Source organism: Engystomops pustulosus, chromosome 4 (assembly GCF_040894005.1).
Source record: "Engystomops pustulosus chromosome 4, aEngPut4.maternal, whole genome shotgun sequence".
Lineage (NCBI taxonomy): Eukaryota > Metazoa > Chordata > Amphibia > Anura > Leptodactylidae > Engystomops > Engystomops pustulosus.
In genome coordinates, this window is record NC_092414.1 from 138,386,658 (window position 1) to 138,404,216 (window position 17,559).

The 17,559-nt window shown below is 40.7% G+C and overlaps 1 protein-coding gene across 2 annotated transcripts; it reads right to left on the reverse strand.

Annotated features, from left to right (window-relative positions):
• Nucleotides 1-1,703: 1,703 nt before the first annotated feature.
• Nucleotides 1,704-17,554, reverse strand: LOC140127233 (uncharacterized). Of its 2 annotated transcripts, XM_072147662.1 has the most exons (7): nucleotides 17,311-17,553; nucleotides 13,263-13,953; nucleotides 10,448-11,038; nucleotides 8,769-9,470; nucleotides 6,452-6,853; nucleotides 4,104-4,373; nucleotides 1,710-2,864 (listed from the first exon to the last, which is right to left on the reverse strand). In XM_072147662.1, the coding sequence occupies exons 2-7, from the start codon at nucleotides 13,843-13,845 to the stop codon at nucleotides 2,476-2,478; spliced, it is 2,937 nt and encodes a 978-aa protein (XP_072003763.1). In that variant the 5' UTR covers nucleotides 13,846-13,953; nucleotides 17,311-17,553; the 3' UTR covers nucleotides 1,710-2,475. The 2 variants fall into 2 exon arrangements, with proteins under 2 accessions (XP_072003764.1, XP_072003763.1); XM_072147663.1 differs by lacking the exon at nucleotides 4,104-4,373 and having other exon boundaries at nucleotides 1,704-2,864; nucleotides 17,311-17,554.
• Nucleotides 17,555-17,559: the final 5 nt, after the last annotated feature.

Genomic DNA, 17,559 nt, shown 5'->3' on the forward strand with positions numbered 1-17,559 from the left:
TAACCCAACTAACATCCTTTGAGTCATAATCAAGGATAAATGAATTCTGAACTATTGAGCGGCTCAGAAACCCGACCTAAAAATGTGCTAAAAAACTCAAACTCGATTTAAACATGAATGATTTTTTTTTTTAAAAAACTTATATACTCCCTGATTAGAAAGAAGTGGAGCTGCGCCGATTATCGGCAAGCATTGGAAGCTGAGTAAGTACGTTTAGTTTTTTTATGCAATGAGGCGCAGGGCATTTCATTACTTGGGGGTCTGCAGCAGAGCATTTCATTATTTGGGGGTCTTCTGTGGACATTTCATCATTCAGGGGTCTGCTGCAGGGCATTTCATTACTAGGACATCTGCTGCAGGGCATTTCATTACTAGGGCGTCTGCTGCAGGGCATTTTATTACTATGGGGTCTGCGCATGGCATTTCATTACTAGGGGTCTGCTGCAGGCATTTGTTTAATAGGGCGTCTGCGGCAGGGCATTTCACTACTAGGAGGTCTGTTGTAGGCATTTTATTACTAGGGGGTCTGCTGCAGGGCATGTCATCATTTGGGGGCCTGCTGCAGGCATTTCATTATTTGGGGGTCTGCTGTGGTCAAAGAAAAAGATATTTCAACTAGATTTCTTCCTTAAAGGAAATTTAAAATGGGGAATCTAATTCTGAAAGATTCCCCATTTTGCACTAATTCAGGAATACAACTTCTGCAGAAATAAAGGTTAATGCTTAAATTTGCAAATTAATTTCTACGGCTTCTGAGGGCGTGGAGTAGCGTCAGACAGCTCCGGGGGGAAGGCTACTCCACGCCCCCAGTAGCCACTACAGACCCGCCTCTACCCGCAGCGGCCTGTTCTTCTGAAACATCTCCGACGACAAGCCTGCTGCTGGAGAGCTCTGCGTTTGCGCAGTAGCTCCCATTCGTGTGCCGGCAACACACCAGCAGCAAACTACTTTGCTTGTGCAGACCTGAAATTCTGCCGGACATGGGCCAGACAAATGGGCCTTCCTCCCAGAGCTGACTGAGGTTACTCCACGGCCTCAGTCTTAGAAATTAATTTGCATATTAAAGCATTAAACTTTATTTCTGCAGCAGAAAATCTACCATGGGCAATCTCTCAGAATGTGAATCAAGGGCTAGATTACCCATGCCAATGTATGTAATCCATAAACTTGTTTTGATATTTCCTGCTATATTGACAGCGTGATTAAAAACTTTATTTTACTTATATGCATATTACCTGCATAGGCTACTGGGGGTGAGAAATAGCCCCTCGGAGTGCCGAGGACTAATGCTATTCCATGCCCCCAGTAGCACTGCAGAGCCACCTAATTTTGTAACCAGCAGACGGGCCCACACGCGTACAGTGGCTCCCTCCGTAGTTTTTCTGTAGCCATCCAGGGACCAGGAGCTACTATGCATGCGCAGAGCTCACCTGAATCCTGGGGCATACACATAGATCACAATGGCATGGGTAATCTACCTCTGGATCTACTTCAGTTAGTAGATTTCAGACAACAGATTTCCTTTAAGTATTTGTCTTGTATGCTTTCAATCATTCCAAAGACCGGATGTAATTTTGTAGTCAGATTTTCGTTCAGGACCCCTATTACTATACTAAGTCCCGTACTACCATACAAAAAAGGTAAATGAATAATGCTAAGTTCACACTTCCTTCAGGAATTCCTTTATATACCTCTATTCCAAAAAGATAACGGATGGTAAATAAAAGGTAACACAACTGAACATAACGGATACAGTAACTGACACTTTCACTTTAATACAATGTCTAAAGCATCTATATCTATCTATCTATCTATCTCTCATATATGTCATCTCTAGATGTTTTATTTCTACCTACCTTTTGGTCTCTTAAACCTATCTCGCTCTCATATTTACTTATTGCTCTCTCATTTCTAACAACCTACCTATCTTTCTCTCTATACCTCACATTTATCTATAATGTATCCATCATCTATTTTTTTACCTATATATTAAGTATTTCTGTCTATATATATCTGTATATTTCTTTATCTAAAAAAACTGTAAAAACTGACACTTACTATCCATCCCCATTGACTTAAATAAAAATATTCCACACATTACACGTGGAGCTTTCTGGACTGTCCAGACGGGACTAAACAACCTGAACTGGATCACTCACAATCTGAACGATATTGTGAACTGAGCCTAGAACTGCCTATAAATAACTGTTTTGCAGATGTTTTCAGTCTCTTATTCTGCTTTTAACAATAGCATCACACAAGTGTACAGAAGTACATTTCAAGCAATTCAGCAACTTTAATTGTTTAGCCACCGTACACACTATGTAGCAGAGGAATAAAATATATGTTACAATATCCTGAACAGGAAAAACATTCCAGATGCCTATGTGAAGGAACCCTCATAGCTTTTAGAGTGACTAGTCTGTTGCGAGAACTTAGAATAGTCCCTGAAGTTTCTTTTCACATGGCAGGCATTTATACTCTGTTATGAGTCCTTGTATGCCTGACCATTGAAGACTTCAGTCCAAACCTCTTGCCACATTCTGCGCACATGAAGAGCTTCTCCCCGGTGTGTGTTCTCTGATGTACAATAAGGGATGACTTACGGGTGAACTTTTTCCCACAGTCTGAGCACAAGAAGGGCTTTTCTGTGGCCCGAGTTCTGCTTAGTTGTTCATCAGATTCTCCTGAATTGTGATTATTTAGCACATTTAACATGGGTTGCTTGAAATAGTTTCTGGTTTTATCATTTTTTTCTGAAGAACCTTCATTGAAAGATTCCAAAATGCTTGACTGATTTCCATCCTGAAGAACTGGAGGATGTGTGCTGATATCTTCATCCTGACTCTTATTGGGCTTTCCACCTACAACAACAAAATTGTTTATAGTTTACTGAATATCATTATACAACTAGGCTTTTATCATTTATATCATTCTTATAGGAGTTTATGCATTGATACAACTAATGCTGCAGCCACAGGCCAGGGGAAAAGTTATAGTTCCTCTGTGTGGGTCCAAGTGCTGGGATCCATACCATTAAAGGGATTGTCCAATTAACCTCATATATTTTCTAATGTGTGTTTAAGTGCAGGTTGAAGAATACTAAGTAATTTACCAATATACATCTAATAACAGTTTTGCACCAATTTCTTTTATGTAAAGTCAAGTCTCCTGTCTTTTACCTCATCAGCCAGACATTCCTGTTGCAGGAATGGATGGTCATGTGACCTCCACCTTTCAATAACCAATCGCCCTATCAAGACCTTAATATTATATTAATGAATACTATCATAAGGTCCTAGGAGTGTGATTGCTCATGGACAATTAGAGATCACATGAACCTTCATCTGGGTCCATCATGAAGCAAAAGACAGGAGGCTTTACTTTACATATTTAGGAAGCGGAGCATGACTTTTAATAGATGTACATTCAAAAATTACCTAATATTACAAAACACATGAGGTAAAGTGGCCAATCCCTTTAATGAGAGCAGGGTCCCTTGACCCCTATATGGTGGCAGTCATGTTGCCACTGTGAATTTCTTCAGCACTGTTATATAGCCAATTAATGTTGCATATTGCAAATGATTAACCAATCGTGATTAGTTTTTCTGTTAAATTCTGAATGGGTACAATCTAGAATAAAAACCAAATTGTATCCTAAAAGGTATAATACAATGAAACCTTCTCAAGATCATTATCTTAGTTTGCATTAAAATTGGAAAGGTGGCCGAATGAATCTGCAAAACTGGTAGCTAGTTCATGGCTGCCACAGACAAACGGTAGCTTACATGCGGGCACAGTGCAGTGCGCACACTTTTATCTCACCACACCGTGCCTGAGATGGGTAGCCTTCCCGCAAAGGTTTGAGCGGCGATCGGCTCACCCCCTCCTTCTACAGCCGGATTGCGGCTAACGGCACACGTCCACAGCTGCGGATGTGTGTATGGGGCCGTAACTGGTAGAGTTTGGACTGTATATGGATGCAGCACAGGCTACGGCATTAGTTTCAGGCAGTAGCAGCTGTGGTCGAGTAAGTACCACTGACCTTTGTACACAAGCCTGGCGGCAGGATGCCCTGTACTGGTATTAGCACTTACTCACCCAAAGAGAAATTATGCGAGGTCTCTTGCTTTATTTTCATTAATCCTTCCGAAATTTTCTCTGCACAGCATGGACTGGTATATTCATTTAAGGATGAAAAAATGGGCTTCACACATTCAGTAGCACATGCCTGCTGCTCCTGTTTTCGAAGGCCTGATTCTTGCTCCTCCAGTGAAGTGGCACTCTTACAAGTGTCTTCAGACTGCTGCATGTTACGTCGGTTCTGCTCATCTTTTGCCTCTATCTCATCACCAGTAGGTTGCAAAGGACCTAAATAATATTAAGAGCACATGAGCTTGTTGTGGTATATCTTGTGCTGAAGCAGAAAAGTTACCTTACTCTAAAAGTGCCAGTGCACATTAAATGTTAGTTGGACAAACTTTTTGGGGCATATTTACTCACAGAAAATGTATTGTCCGCTGATAATGCACTGTGCCACTAAGTGGTGCATGTAAGTGCTTGGTTTTGCTACACAATTTGAAAGTTAAATCCCACACTCAGTCCGAATCAGTTGGATCGTCTGACGGCACGCCCCCTAAATTGTGCCGCATAGAAGCCAGCGCAGCTGCACAAAAAGAAACAATCGCGTGCGACACAATCCCAGTGCAGACACCTGTTAAATACCTGTCAAAGCCGTGCAAATCCCGAAAACAGAAGAACAGCCTGACAAAAGTGTCATCTGCAACCCTTATTAAATGAGCCCCTTTGAGTTTGGCAGCAACAAAAAAAATTTCTCACTTTTTTAAAGGCACTTCACCAATGGGGGGGTCTACAGGTGCTTCATTCTCCTTCAGCAATTACACAGCTAAACATGCATATCATGAGGCAGCTTGGAGGAATACATTCTTACTGCAAAAGCATTTAATCAAGAGTATTAGATTATAACAATCTAATATAATCGTGTTACTGGGAGGAGCAGACAGGGCCGGCGCTAGGGGTAGGCAAAGGGGCGCTAGGGGTAGGCAAAGGTGGCAATTGCCCAGGGCCCACTGGAGAAATGGGAAAATCTCTTCTTTCAAATGAATCTTGAATTTTGTTTCTAGGTGCTATGGATCCAGAGATATTCAGGTTTAAAGTGAGAATATCAGGTGCCATTTTTATATATATAAAAATCACTCCCAACGGCAGTTTAACAGTTATTATCTCAGTTTTCCTACATTTTAGAAACACAAATTTAGATTCATATAAAAGAGAAGACTCTCTTCTTTCATAGGAAAAAAGTTGTGAGGTTCTATGTGTCACAGAGCCAGAGATGCAGCCCTCTCCAGATTCTTAGCCCGCAGCTACAGGGAGCATTTGCTGCACACAGGAGCTGCTGCACCTCACGTATAATGGAAAAATTCACTTTATATGTTACTACATTTTGAGAAGGGATAATATCAACTAATATTCATGTTTTTAACCCTGCTCTATGCAGAACTATCTAAGAACACACTTTGGGCCACACGTATCAATTGTTTTTTTCTGTTGTTTTTGCGCCTTTTCATTCAGGCGCACCGTTTTTGTGCCATTTTTGCAACTAAACGCCAAGCTAGCTGCGCAGCAAAAATAACCAGCTTTCCCTCATTTATCCTGTACAAATGTCCACGTATTACATTTAGGAGATGTGAAGGTAAACATTTTCTGTTTGGATCAAATGTTTTGCCATCAAAGTCTAATTTTAAGTATTTTTAATAAAATGTTTCAATTTGAATCAAAATTGCATGAAGGCGCCAATTTCTATAAAATCCTTGATGCAATTTTGAAAATGGGGCAAGTGTCTGCTTTCAGAAAATATCGGTCCCTCTCCCCAATGGGCCTCACAGTCTAATCAACCTACCAGTAATTTTTTGGAGTGTGGGAGGAAACCGGAGGAATCCCACGCAGACACACGCATACAAAATCTTTGCAGATGTTGACCAGCACATATTACAGTTTGTTTTACCATACTAAAGGGAGCCTCTTGCTGACTGTGACTGGTCATAAAATAGTTTTATTTTGGGGCCCCACTTTTAGTTTTGCCCAGGCCCCACTTTGTCTAGAACCGGCCCTGGGAGCAGAAGCTAAACTGAAGTTCTTGGGGGCAGCCACTACACAGAAACATGGTCGAACAGCACTGGAATTTGCTAATAGAGCTACTGGAGCCCTCCTATAGATCTTACAAGTACCTCTGTAATAGATCATTATGATACACAACAAACCTTTCATTTATCCAATCAGATACAACTTAAGGGTACACACAGAGCAAGAACAGCCCCTTTAAATCATTGTGGAAACGTACACATGCCAGTTTCTTAATTTCTTCTTCTCCCCACTGAAACATTTTAAATCACTGTTTCTAATAGATTTTATCATTCAATGGCACTTACCTGTATGAGTCTCTAAGTGTAATAACAGATCGCAGTATCGACTGAAATATATGCCACATTGTGAACATATATTGAGCAGCTGCCCAGTGTGGGTCCTAAAATGTCTTATCAGAGATGACTTAAAGCTAAATCTCTTCCCACATTCTGTGCAAATAAAAAGCTTCTCTCCTGTGTGGATTCTCTGATGGACAATAAGAGACGACTTGCGGGTAAAGCTTTTCCCACACTGGTTGCAGTGATAGGCCTTTTTGCTGTTGGGCAATCTGAACTTCCAAATGGAGTTATCCTTTATAGATTCACATTTTACAAAATTGTAGATGTCTTGGGACTGAAGGTTCTTCAAGTTGATTTCTGGTGAACACTTGCCATTGCTTTCCTCTTCTACATTTGACACATCAGAATCTTGATTATAAAAAGAAGAAACACAAATTAGTAATACATCCTCCAAATGTTGAAGAAAATTACATACAAGCAATTATGCTCACATCTACTTGACAGAGCCACACACTACCGTTAACTTGTGTTGAATCTCATACTCATATACCGTAATCAGTCGAATATATGGAAGATGAAAAAGGGAATGAAATAGCCACCACAGACTTCTCCCCCAATATTCCCACACCAGCCTCACCACGGTCTCTCAAAACTCCTGATCAAAAAACCAAGTGCTCCTACTTAGAATTTGGGTGAAGGTTAAAGGGGATGTCCACTTTCAGCAATTAATTGATATTTGTTTGTAAAATGAAAAGTTATACAATTTTCCAATATACTTTCTGTATCAATTACCCACCCTTTTCTAGATCTCTGCTTGCTGTCAGTCAACAGAAAGCTTCATTGTTTACTTCCTGTGATACACAGTCCATGGTCTTTTGATGTCACACAGGTGCACGGTTCAGTATTACAGAGCATAAACAGAGCTGTGTGTTATAACAAGACGTGCACCTGTGTGACATCACATGACCATGAATCCTTTATTGCAGGCTCATAATGCACATCACACTGGTAAATTAATAAAAGTTTAGATTCTATATACTCACAAATTCTACTAAAATAAAGTACTTATCATACAGGCCATAATTACCTGACCCTGGGTTTCGTAAACACTTCAGGCTTCATCCAGGACATTCCTTCCATGGGGAATATTTATCATTAGACAACTCTTTGGGACAGTATTACCACTAAGATCAAGGATTGTACACCAAGCACACTGACATACTGGTGTGTGCCCCCTCTGGCAGGATTTGCTCTTGGCTTCTTATGCCCAGATTTTTTTTTTTTAAAAAAGGATTTTAAGATTATGCAAATGGCCATGAGAGGTGTTAATTGAGCATAATTGTAAGCGGCTTTTTTCTTAAAAACAAGGGCATAAGCAGCCTGAGGAAGAGTGTATCCTGCCAGAGGGGGAACACACCAGTATGTCAGTGTGCTTGGTGAACAATCCTTCATCCTGGTGGTAGATGTCCTTTAATAAATGTTCGCACGCTCTACTTACTGTCTGGGATATTTCTTTCATAAAGTCACAAAAAAGTTGCAAAATGAAAAAATAGTGAAGTGGCATAAATAGCCCAGTGCAACCTTTTAGTAGTGAAAAGTTCCACAAAAAAATCTGTTTGAATTTTTGAGCCTTTTTTTAAGCCAAAAAATGATAAATAACACCCTAGATCTTTTATAAACATTGTTTATATGAGTAGGAGCTTTGACCCAATTTAGTGTGTTACATTTGGAAGTGTGCAAGTTGACTCCATCAATTCTGGACACACTCCCACTGCCTTCTAACGTGTCACTTTAATCACAGATTACTTGAAGCTGGAAGCTAGAACCCCCTGCAACCAGCTCATATTGTCAGAAATACTGAAGCTGACAATTCATGTGTATTACAGGCAGTCCCTGGGTTACGTACAAGATAGGGTCTGTAGGCCTGTTCTTAAGTTGAATTTGTAAGTAAGGTGGAGCTGTATATTTTATAATTGTAACCCCAACCAATTTTTTTCTGTGACAATTGTATTTTAAAAATGCTGGGTTGTCATAAGAACCAGGATTAACAATAAAGTTTATTTGAAGGCACCTTTGATAACTGTTATAGCTCATCATTGTAGCCTAGAGCTAAAGTACAGTAAATTACCAACATCCAGTGGTCCGTTTGTAACTAGGGGTTGTCTGTAAGTAGAATGTTCGTAAGTCGGGGACTGCCTGTATTACATTCTGGAAAATCTAAAAATGGTTGATCATTAGGATCTGTCACAGTATGGGTTTATTTCTCAAGTTTCTGAAGTAAACCTGCAGGCTATTAAACATAAGAAGCTAGAACAACACTCACATGCATGTACTCTCTGGTGCTGGATAAATAAATGTTCTTCTGTGAAGTGTTTCCCACATTTCAGACAAACATAAGGCTCTGCTGTACAGCTTTCGCCCTCATCAGGTTCCCCCTTGCCTTGTCCTTTACTACTTTCCCCTGGCTCTAATTTCAGGCAAGTCATTTCCAATTTATGTGTCTTCTGATGAAACAAAAGTTGTGCAGCTCGTGAGAAGCTTTTCACGCACTGAGGACATTTATACGGTTTCTCTCGTCTGTGTATCTTCTGGTGCTGGAAAAGGCTGGAGTAGCGACTAAAGCATCGGCCACAATCTGAACAGATATTGAGCATTTTTGGAGAGTGAGTTCTCGTGTGTCTGACCAAAGAGGACTTCAAACTAAACCTTTTTCCACAATCTGCGCACATGAAGAGCTTCTCCCCAGTGTGTATTCTCTGATGTACAATAAGGGATGACTTCCGGGTGAAGCATTTTCCACAGTCCATACAAAAGATGGATTTTGCCTCTATGCTGGTTTTCCACTTTGTATTCCCACCAAACTTAAAAACAATATAATTGTTTTTATCTTTGCATGGATTAGATTTTTCTGTAATGTCAGACTGTCCTTCCTTTGGAGCTTCTGTGTCCTCTTTATACACTGGAGAAGAAGTAATACCATTTTTTCCAGAATTGGTATTGTGACTATTAGATATTGAACTGTTACCTATTTGCAAAAAAATTATAATCAGTAAATGATGGCAAATTAATGAGAAAAGCAGTCCCAAACTTTAAGTTTTATGTTCAGCGTTTGCCAGCTCTGCCTAACCCGGAAATGTAGCGTGATATGCTAAACAGGCAGCTTTATACCCCTAATAACCAGGCATGGCAATGATTGGCCAGGGGTGTGGACCTGGCCAATCACAGAAATGACTAGTTGCTAGGGGCGTAAGCCTGCCTGATTGGCTGCTTTACAGCATATCACACAACATGTTCGGGTTAGTTGCAGCGTCCTAAATGCCGAACCCCAAATTCAGTTAGGGTCCACTCATCTTTAAATGACATTTTATTGCAGATTTTAATATACTATTACTGTATAATTGCAGAATAAAACCGTGGAAGCAAAAAGAAAAATTACAATTAGTGAATTACAATGAGTCATCCAAAAGTTGTAGTTTCCATCGGGTGTGAATGTGCCCTAAGTTATTCACATATGTCAAACAGCAGAACTGTACCATGCAGAATTCTAAGAATGGTAAAGGTGATTTTATTGATGGACTACATATATTAGCTTAGACAGCAGAGATGATGGGACCTTTTTAGCATTTATAAGAACGAATATCTATAGAAGCATAACTTGCTGCCACCTGAACCAAAAACAAGTTTTGTTACACTGTTTTGGTTGTCATTTGACTTTTAACCTTAATTTCCTTGCAGTTTTCTATCTGTAATCTGTGCAGTCACACAGCTGCTGGATGGAGACCTAGCTGCTATGACTCAAATTTGCCCCTGCCTTCTGCATCTCAGTGAAAGTCCGTCTACCAAGACATAATTTAGCAGAGAAGAAGAATTTTCTCTGATACAAATTTTCTTGTATTCCCATGCACTATTGATTTATGCATAATCTGTTGAAACATTAGTGAACATTATGCCACTTAAATTCCATACATTCCATGTACTGGGGTATATGATAAAATACTTAACCATTATGTATTTTCAGGTGCCTAATAAGTGTGGTATGGCGTCTAAAAGACTTTCCACATTCAAGACACATATAAGATTCTTCTGTGGTCTTATCTTTGATGAGATTATTCTCTTTGTTAAGAAAGTCAAAGTCTTTAGGTTCAGACTTGGGGCAGAATATTTCTGCCTTGTGGTTTCTTTCATGAACTGTCATTTGGACCGTCCTGGAGTAGCTCTTCTCATACGCCTTATAGATTTTCTCTTTTGTATGGAGGTTCTGGTGCTGGAAAGTTATTTTTGGAGAGTGAATTCTCATGTGCCTGACCATTGAAGATTTAAGGCCAAACCTCTTGCCACACTGTGAGCACATAAACTGCTTCTCCCCAGTGTGTATTCTCTGGTGTACAATAAGAGATGATTTCCGTGTGAAGGTTTTTCCACAATCCATACACAGGACACATTTTTCATGACCTTTCCTCTTGTCATAAAGGGACCCATCTGTCATTTGTCTGTCTAAATTGCTGACTGTTGGCAGGAATTGTGGCACATTGCAATCCACATTTACATTAGAGATGTCATCTGCAGCTCCACCACTTCTTTTAGTAGGAGGTTCTAGTGCAAAAAAAAAAAGGTAATAAGCAAGTGCATCCAAAATACAAAAAATAAGCATTAAAGTTAAACAGAATCTGGAAAATCTGGAAAACTTAAATTGTAGTTTAAACAAAAAAAGAGAGGAGGCAGCAATCCAAAGATCTGTAGTATTTCAGATATAGGGTGCACGTAGTCCGGGGTTCTGGTGCTCAACAAAACCTCGTGTAGACATAGTGATTGGAGAAGACCACAGCACCGGAAGGGTAACGTTCCAACGATTTCTTTATTTACAATTCATCCAGGTAAAAAAAGGGTTGCGACGTTTCGATTCACATTGAATCTTTATCAAGCATTTGCTTGATAAAGATTCAATGTGAATCGAAACGTCGCAACCCTTTTTTTACCTGGATGAATTGTAAATAAAGAAATCGTTGGAACGTTACACGATTTCTTTATTTACAATTCATCCAGGTAAAAAAAGGGTTGCGACGTTTCGATTCACATTGAATCTTTATCAAGCATTTGCTTGATAAAGATTCAATGTGAATCGAAACGTCGCAACCCTTTTTTTACCTGGATGAATTGTAAATAAAGAAATCGTTGGAACGTTACCCTTCCGGTGCTGTGGTCTTCTCCAATCACTAAATTGTAGTTTACATACCAAGCATCTCCCAAAGTTTGAAATGTATCATCCAACTCATATTTCTGAGTGAATGAGGTCAGTCATGTTATGTTTTTTTATAGAAGTCACCAATGTGTCCTATGATTGGTCCAGCAGTGACCTGCACTCACAGGTGACTATATAATAGAACTGCAGCAAAGGTTACCAGAGGACATATGGGATTACAGATTAAGTGAATATAAAAAAACTAAACTGATCTATCAACAATGTGATTTGGAATGCCCCTTTAGACCCCCTTAGTGATCATGCATAATAAACCGGGACACTTACTCATAGATCAAGGCACTGTGGTAATCTTCTGATATTTGTTATTCATTTGTTATTCATGTTTAAAATTATGCTACTGCTCCTCCCGGGGTAACCCCCTATGAAGCTATGTGCGGATAGCACACGGACACATTGAACAGAACCTAGCCAGGTGATTTGGGACACTAAACCAACTACAGGTTCTTATGGAAGTATTATTTATATCCAAAAATTGCCCAGTAAAAGTTCTCTCCATGGCTGCTTTAAAAAGCACAACAGACCCAACTCTGGTACTTCCCATACCTCAGCAGTGAGTGTAGGAAGCTGGAGTAGTACAGCCTGGCTCCTTTGTACAAGTCCTGTACCTACTGCACATGTTCACCGAAGCCAGAATCTACCAGAGCACGGCACAGGTACCAAGAGCACTGCCAAAGGGTGAAGACACACGTGGCGTTTTTTGGCCGTTTTTGGGCCGTTTCTAGTTAGTGCGTTTTCAGGTCGTTAAAAACGCATGCATTTTTGAAAAACGCATGCGTTTTTTGAAAACGCATTCGTTTTTGACCAGTTTTAATTAAGATAATTGGTCAAACCTGTCAAAAACGCATGCGTTTTTAACGATCTGAAAACGCACTAACCAAAAACGGCCTAAAAACGCCACGTGTGTCTTCACCCAAAGGAAAATATGCACGTTTTTTTTTTGGCAGGCACGTAGGGAAAAAATAATTTGGGACTGTTCACCAATGGTCAATACGGATCTGTTGGTGGTATGTGTGTCCCAAATCACCAAGACGAGTTCCCTTTAGTATCCATGCGCTAATTGTTATGGGTACACTCCATGGTTTCAAAAGACCTTTGTGTGACCCATCTGCTGAAGCCACAACCTTTATTGCAGTCATTGGACAGATGCCGATAACAAACAAGCCACAAACAGCAGGTCGCTGATATGAACATGTTCATGTGTATTTATCTGAACAGTAAGTGCTTTATTCACATTCAAACTGTTCAGTATTGATAGAAATTTTTTGCTAAACACTTTCACTCCTCTTCCCTTCATATATTTCTGTGCACTGAGAAGTGAATTTAGTTGAGGAATAAGTTGCCAGATATGTGAAGGTAGAATAATTTCTCACTAAATGGATATATACATAGGTTCTTCCATTCATTTATGGAAAGAAAAGGAAAACAATAGTAACTCTTGAAGCTAATGAGACAGCAGCACTAGATGAATAATGGGATCCAACTATCACATCTCATCCCAGGAAGCTATAGAATGTAATCGTCTGTTTCAAATTGTCATAATGTATTATTCTTTCTTACCCTTGTGTATTCTCTGATGCCTCATTACAGATCCACACTCCTTAAGGATTATATCTAACTCCTTGTGAGTGCTGCCTTTGTCCAGGTTATTGGCACTTTCTTCACAGTCTGATCTCTCAGGTAGTGTCCTCCATTTGTGAATTCTTTGATGTACTACTAATTGTGATGCCAAAGGAAAACTTTTCTCACAATGTGGACATTTATGGGCCCTCTCCTTTCTATGAACTTTCTGGTGCTGGAGAAGACTAGAATAGCGATTAAAACATTTTCCACATTCAGGGCATAATTTTTGTGTCTTTGGGGTGTGAGTCCTCAAGTGTCGGACCATAGAAGACTTGAGTCCAAACTTCTTCCCACACTCAGTGCACATGAAGAGCTTCTCCCCGGTGTGTGTCCTCTGGTGTACGATAAGGGATGACTTCCGTGTGAAGCTTTTCCCACAGTCCACACAGTAACAGGGTTTGTGGTCACTATATGTTTTCTTCCCATTCCCGGGAGTTTGCTTCCTAGTGTCACCTACATTTTCACACGGTCCTGCTTTTTCTTCACTTTTATGTAAAAAAATAAACTTATCTTGTTCCATTTCCAGAAGCCTGCAGTAGTTCCACCTACATTTATATGCATATCTCTTTCCATTTCCAATATTTTGCTCCACTGTACATCCTTTGTAGCTTTATATGCAGACTACAATCTGGTAAAATAGCATAAAATATAATTATTATTAGAATAATTCCTAAGATTCCTAATTCATTGTTATTACAGCATTTCACAGATATTTCAGTTTCAACCTGTCCCTATCAGTCTTGGGCTATATTTACACTGCCGTTGCCCGCCCGTACCGTAGCGGGCAACAGCAGTGTATGGGGAGAGGAGGAGGAGGTGAGCGCAGCTCACCTCCGCCCCTCTCCATAGGAAGTTATGGCGCACGGCGCCGTACTACGGACAAAGATAGGACATGTCCTATTTTTTTCCGGGGTACGGAGCGGTACGGTGTCGCACCATACCGCTCCCGTAGGGCGCCGTGCGCCCATTGCTGTCTATGGGGGACGTATATCGGCCGCATATACGTTCCCCATACGGCAGTGTGAATGTAGCCTTGGTGTATATAATTTCGGTTGCCCAGGGATCTGAACGTAAATAAGAAGTCTGGGGTCGGGCAGGACAGATTCTACCACTGTCTGAAGCTGCACTAAGCTTTGCATCGGCCCCGCCCCTTGCATTCCAAGACCAGCTCACACACACACACAGGGGGAGATTTATCATAAGTCTCTTAGAGCAGAACTATTCTAGTTGCCCATGGCAACCAATCAGAACTCAGCTTTCATTTCCCTGCAGCTGTTTATGAAATTAAAGCTGAGCTCTGATTGGTTTCCATGGGCAACTAAACCATTTTTACCTCAGAAACTTGCTGATAAATCTCCCCAACAGAGTGAGACACTAGTGATGGGAATTATGGCTCTTCTTAGTGAGCTGACTCATTAAGCTCTGCTCACTAAGAAGAGTCAGTTCTTCTGGCTCCTGAACGGCTCCCTATTACATGTATAATAGGGAGCCGCATTCCAGCTGGTACCCCCACTCCACACCACTTTTAACCTGATTGCATTGAGATAAAGGGGGCGTGGGAAGACAGTTAGAGGCGCGGTTAAGTGAGCAATCAGCTCATTTAGGGGAGCCGCCTACTGTCGACTCGTTCGCGAACAACACACCGCTATGAGACACTTCCTGCTGGCAAGCAACAGTAAGAGGAGACTTACTCTACAAGCTACAGACAGATAAGGTCTTTATGCAGGGGATGAGGCACAGCCGAGCTGACAGTGTATGTTATGGCTGAGCTAGCAAAAAGGAGAATGTCATAGTGTGTTATATCCATTTCATGGTCTCATCATCTCTCATCTCTGATCTGATCTGTCTCATCTCTGATCTGTCTCATCTTTCTTTTCCTATGTGTCCTATGATACTAGTGAATGTTCAGAATCTAAATGAATATGTATCTAATCCTGGACCCTGATAATCTAACCACATTGTCAGCACATAGCATCTCACAGCACTAAAAGGATCATGAAGTGCCTGCTTAGAAAGTCCCTGCTCACACTCTGGAATATTACACTGACAAGCCTAGGGAGTGATAACAGATAAAAAAAACAATAAAAACTGAGTAAACCGGTAAAATAAATTACCTTTATTGTGTAAACATCAACAATGAAATTTGAGAATTTTCTTTCATGGGCAAACCCCTTTAACTCAACAGCACATGGTTGATAGGATTTGAAGCAGTTCATTAAAAAGGGTATTCCCACCATGGAAATGTACTGTACATCTATAACACGTGTCATAAATCCATATGTAGAGAAGAGGGAACACAGGGGGAGGGGTTGTGCTATACACAGGCACAACACTGGTTTGGGCATTTACGGTGAGCAACTGCTGCAGCGTCTCCACCCTCTACCTGGGGTAGCAAGGGTGACAAATGGATAGAAGGGGAGATTGCTGGTTGTAACTCTCTATGTAGGAAAAAGAGATGTCTGGATGGCGCTGATGCCCAAGAGTAATGGTTTTCTTTTATTCGGAAGGGATTTTTTTTTCCCCTTCCAAATTTTATTCCCTTCTGAATAAAAGAAAACCATTATTCTTGAGCATCAGCGCCATCCAGACGTCTCTTTTTCCTAGATAAGGAGTTACAACCAACAATCTCCCCTTCTATCCACGTGTCATTAATGTCTGATAGATGGTACTTGTTTTGGTATAGACCCTTTCGTATCATTTCACTGTGAAGTGGTCCAATACAATTTAATGAGATACAGGTGGTCCCCTACTTAAGAACACTCGACTTGCATACGACCCCTAGTTACAAACGTATCTCTGGATATTGGTAATTTATTCTACTTTAGTCCTGGGCTACAAAAAACAGCTATAACAGTTATCACTGGTGTCTGTAATGAAACTTTAGTGTTAATCCTGGTTCTTATGACAACCCAATATTTTTAAAATCCAATTGTCATAGAGACCAAAAAAGTTCTGGCTGGGGTTACAATGATAAAATATACAGTTCCGACTTACATACAAATTCAACTTAAGAACAAACCTACAGACCCTATCTTGTATGTAACCTGGGGACTGCCTGTATGTACTTGAAACCTTGTAAACCTTTCTTGGATAAGATTGATGTCCCCCATGACCTCATTAGAGAACAGCAATCTAATTCTAGACTCCCTGAGGCTCCACATAGTATATGATTTCACTATGACACCTTGTCCAGCCCTGTACACTGAAGTATAAAAGTTACAGGATATGACAGATGTCTTATACTCTAATACAGTGATGGCAAGCCTTTTAGAGACCAAGTGCCCAACCTACAACAAAAATACAGTTATTAACCGTGAAGTGCAAGCATGGAATTTAACACTAACACTTACTACCTGTTCTTTCACATCTTTCAATCGTATCAGCCCCTGAGGTCACCAATACAGTTGGAAGAAGGAGGACAGATTCAGTCTATCATTGAAGCTTCTCTCCAGGGTCTCTTTGTACAGGAAGAATGGTGGGTGCAGCAGGAGGACCTCCAAAGATAGAGCAAAACCTTCTCACTTTTCCCACAGTTCCGAACAGTCAATGATTTGTCACTTTAAAATAGCACTGAGAGCAGCATCCCTTGCCTGGGACTGCAGAAAGATTCAATGTTTGGTGAACTCTGTCCTGGGGAGATAGCTCCGCAGAAAGGGCTCCAAGTGCCACCACTGCTCTAATAGATTCACAGTAAGAGAACAGAAAAGGTCTGGGTGCTAATAGGTGAGAACAGGTAAAGGCTTGTTCTGATATCATGTGTCTTTTCATATAGCGCATACAAACTTCTGTGTCTAATTCCCAGGTATTACATCTGATAATTGCACTACCCTATGCATCACTATGGTGATTGTGGTATAGTCCCTTATAGCTGTACACTGCAGTACACTCAGCATACAACCCATATAGACTGCACAGGGCACCCTAACCCTTATCTACCCTGGCGGTATACAGGATTACAATGACATGCACTCGATTTATTACAAACCTCAGTCTTGTCTGCTGTAGCACCCGTGACCCCAAGGTAACAGATTTTTACTTCCGGGTCATTCCAGCAATGGCTGCTGGGAGCTGTAGTTCTGCTCTGGATAACAGCGACAAGTACAGTGGTGACTAGAGACTGGCATCCAGGCATTTATGAACGTGCCTATAGAGGGCAGTATAGAGTGGCGCATTGCAGTGACTAAGGCGATAGCAGCCGTTGTGAGAAATCCCGGTCTCAACCAATCAACAGCTA

Bases quoted from the DNA above. Each gene is read 5' to 3' on its own strand.
- LOC140127233 (XM_072147662.1), bottom strand. From the start codon at position 13,845: ATGGAACAAGATAAGTTTATTTTTTTACATAAAAGTGAAGAAAAAGCA. The intron at 11,039-13,262 runs GTAAGAAAGAAT...TTTTTGCACTAG, and splicing joins GCATCAGAGAATACACAAGG to AACCTCCTACTAAAAGAAGT. The intron at 4,374-6,451 runs GTAAGTGCCATT...AATATTATTTAG, and splicing joins ACACTTAGAGACTCATACAG to GTCCTTTGCAACCTACTGGT.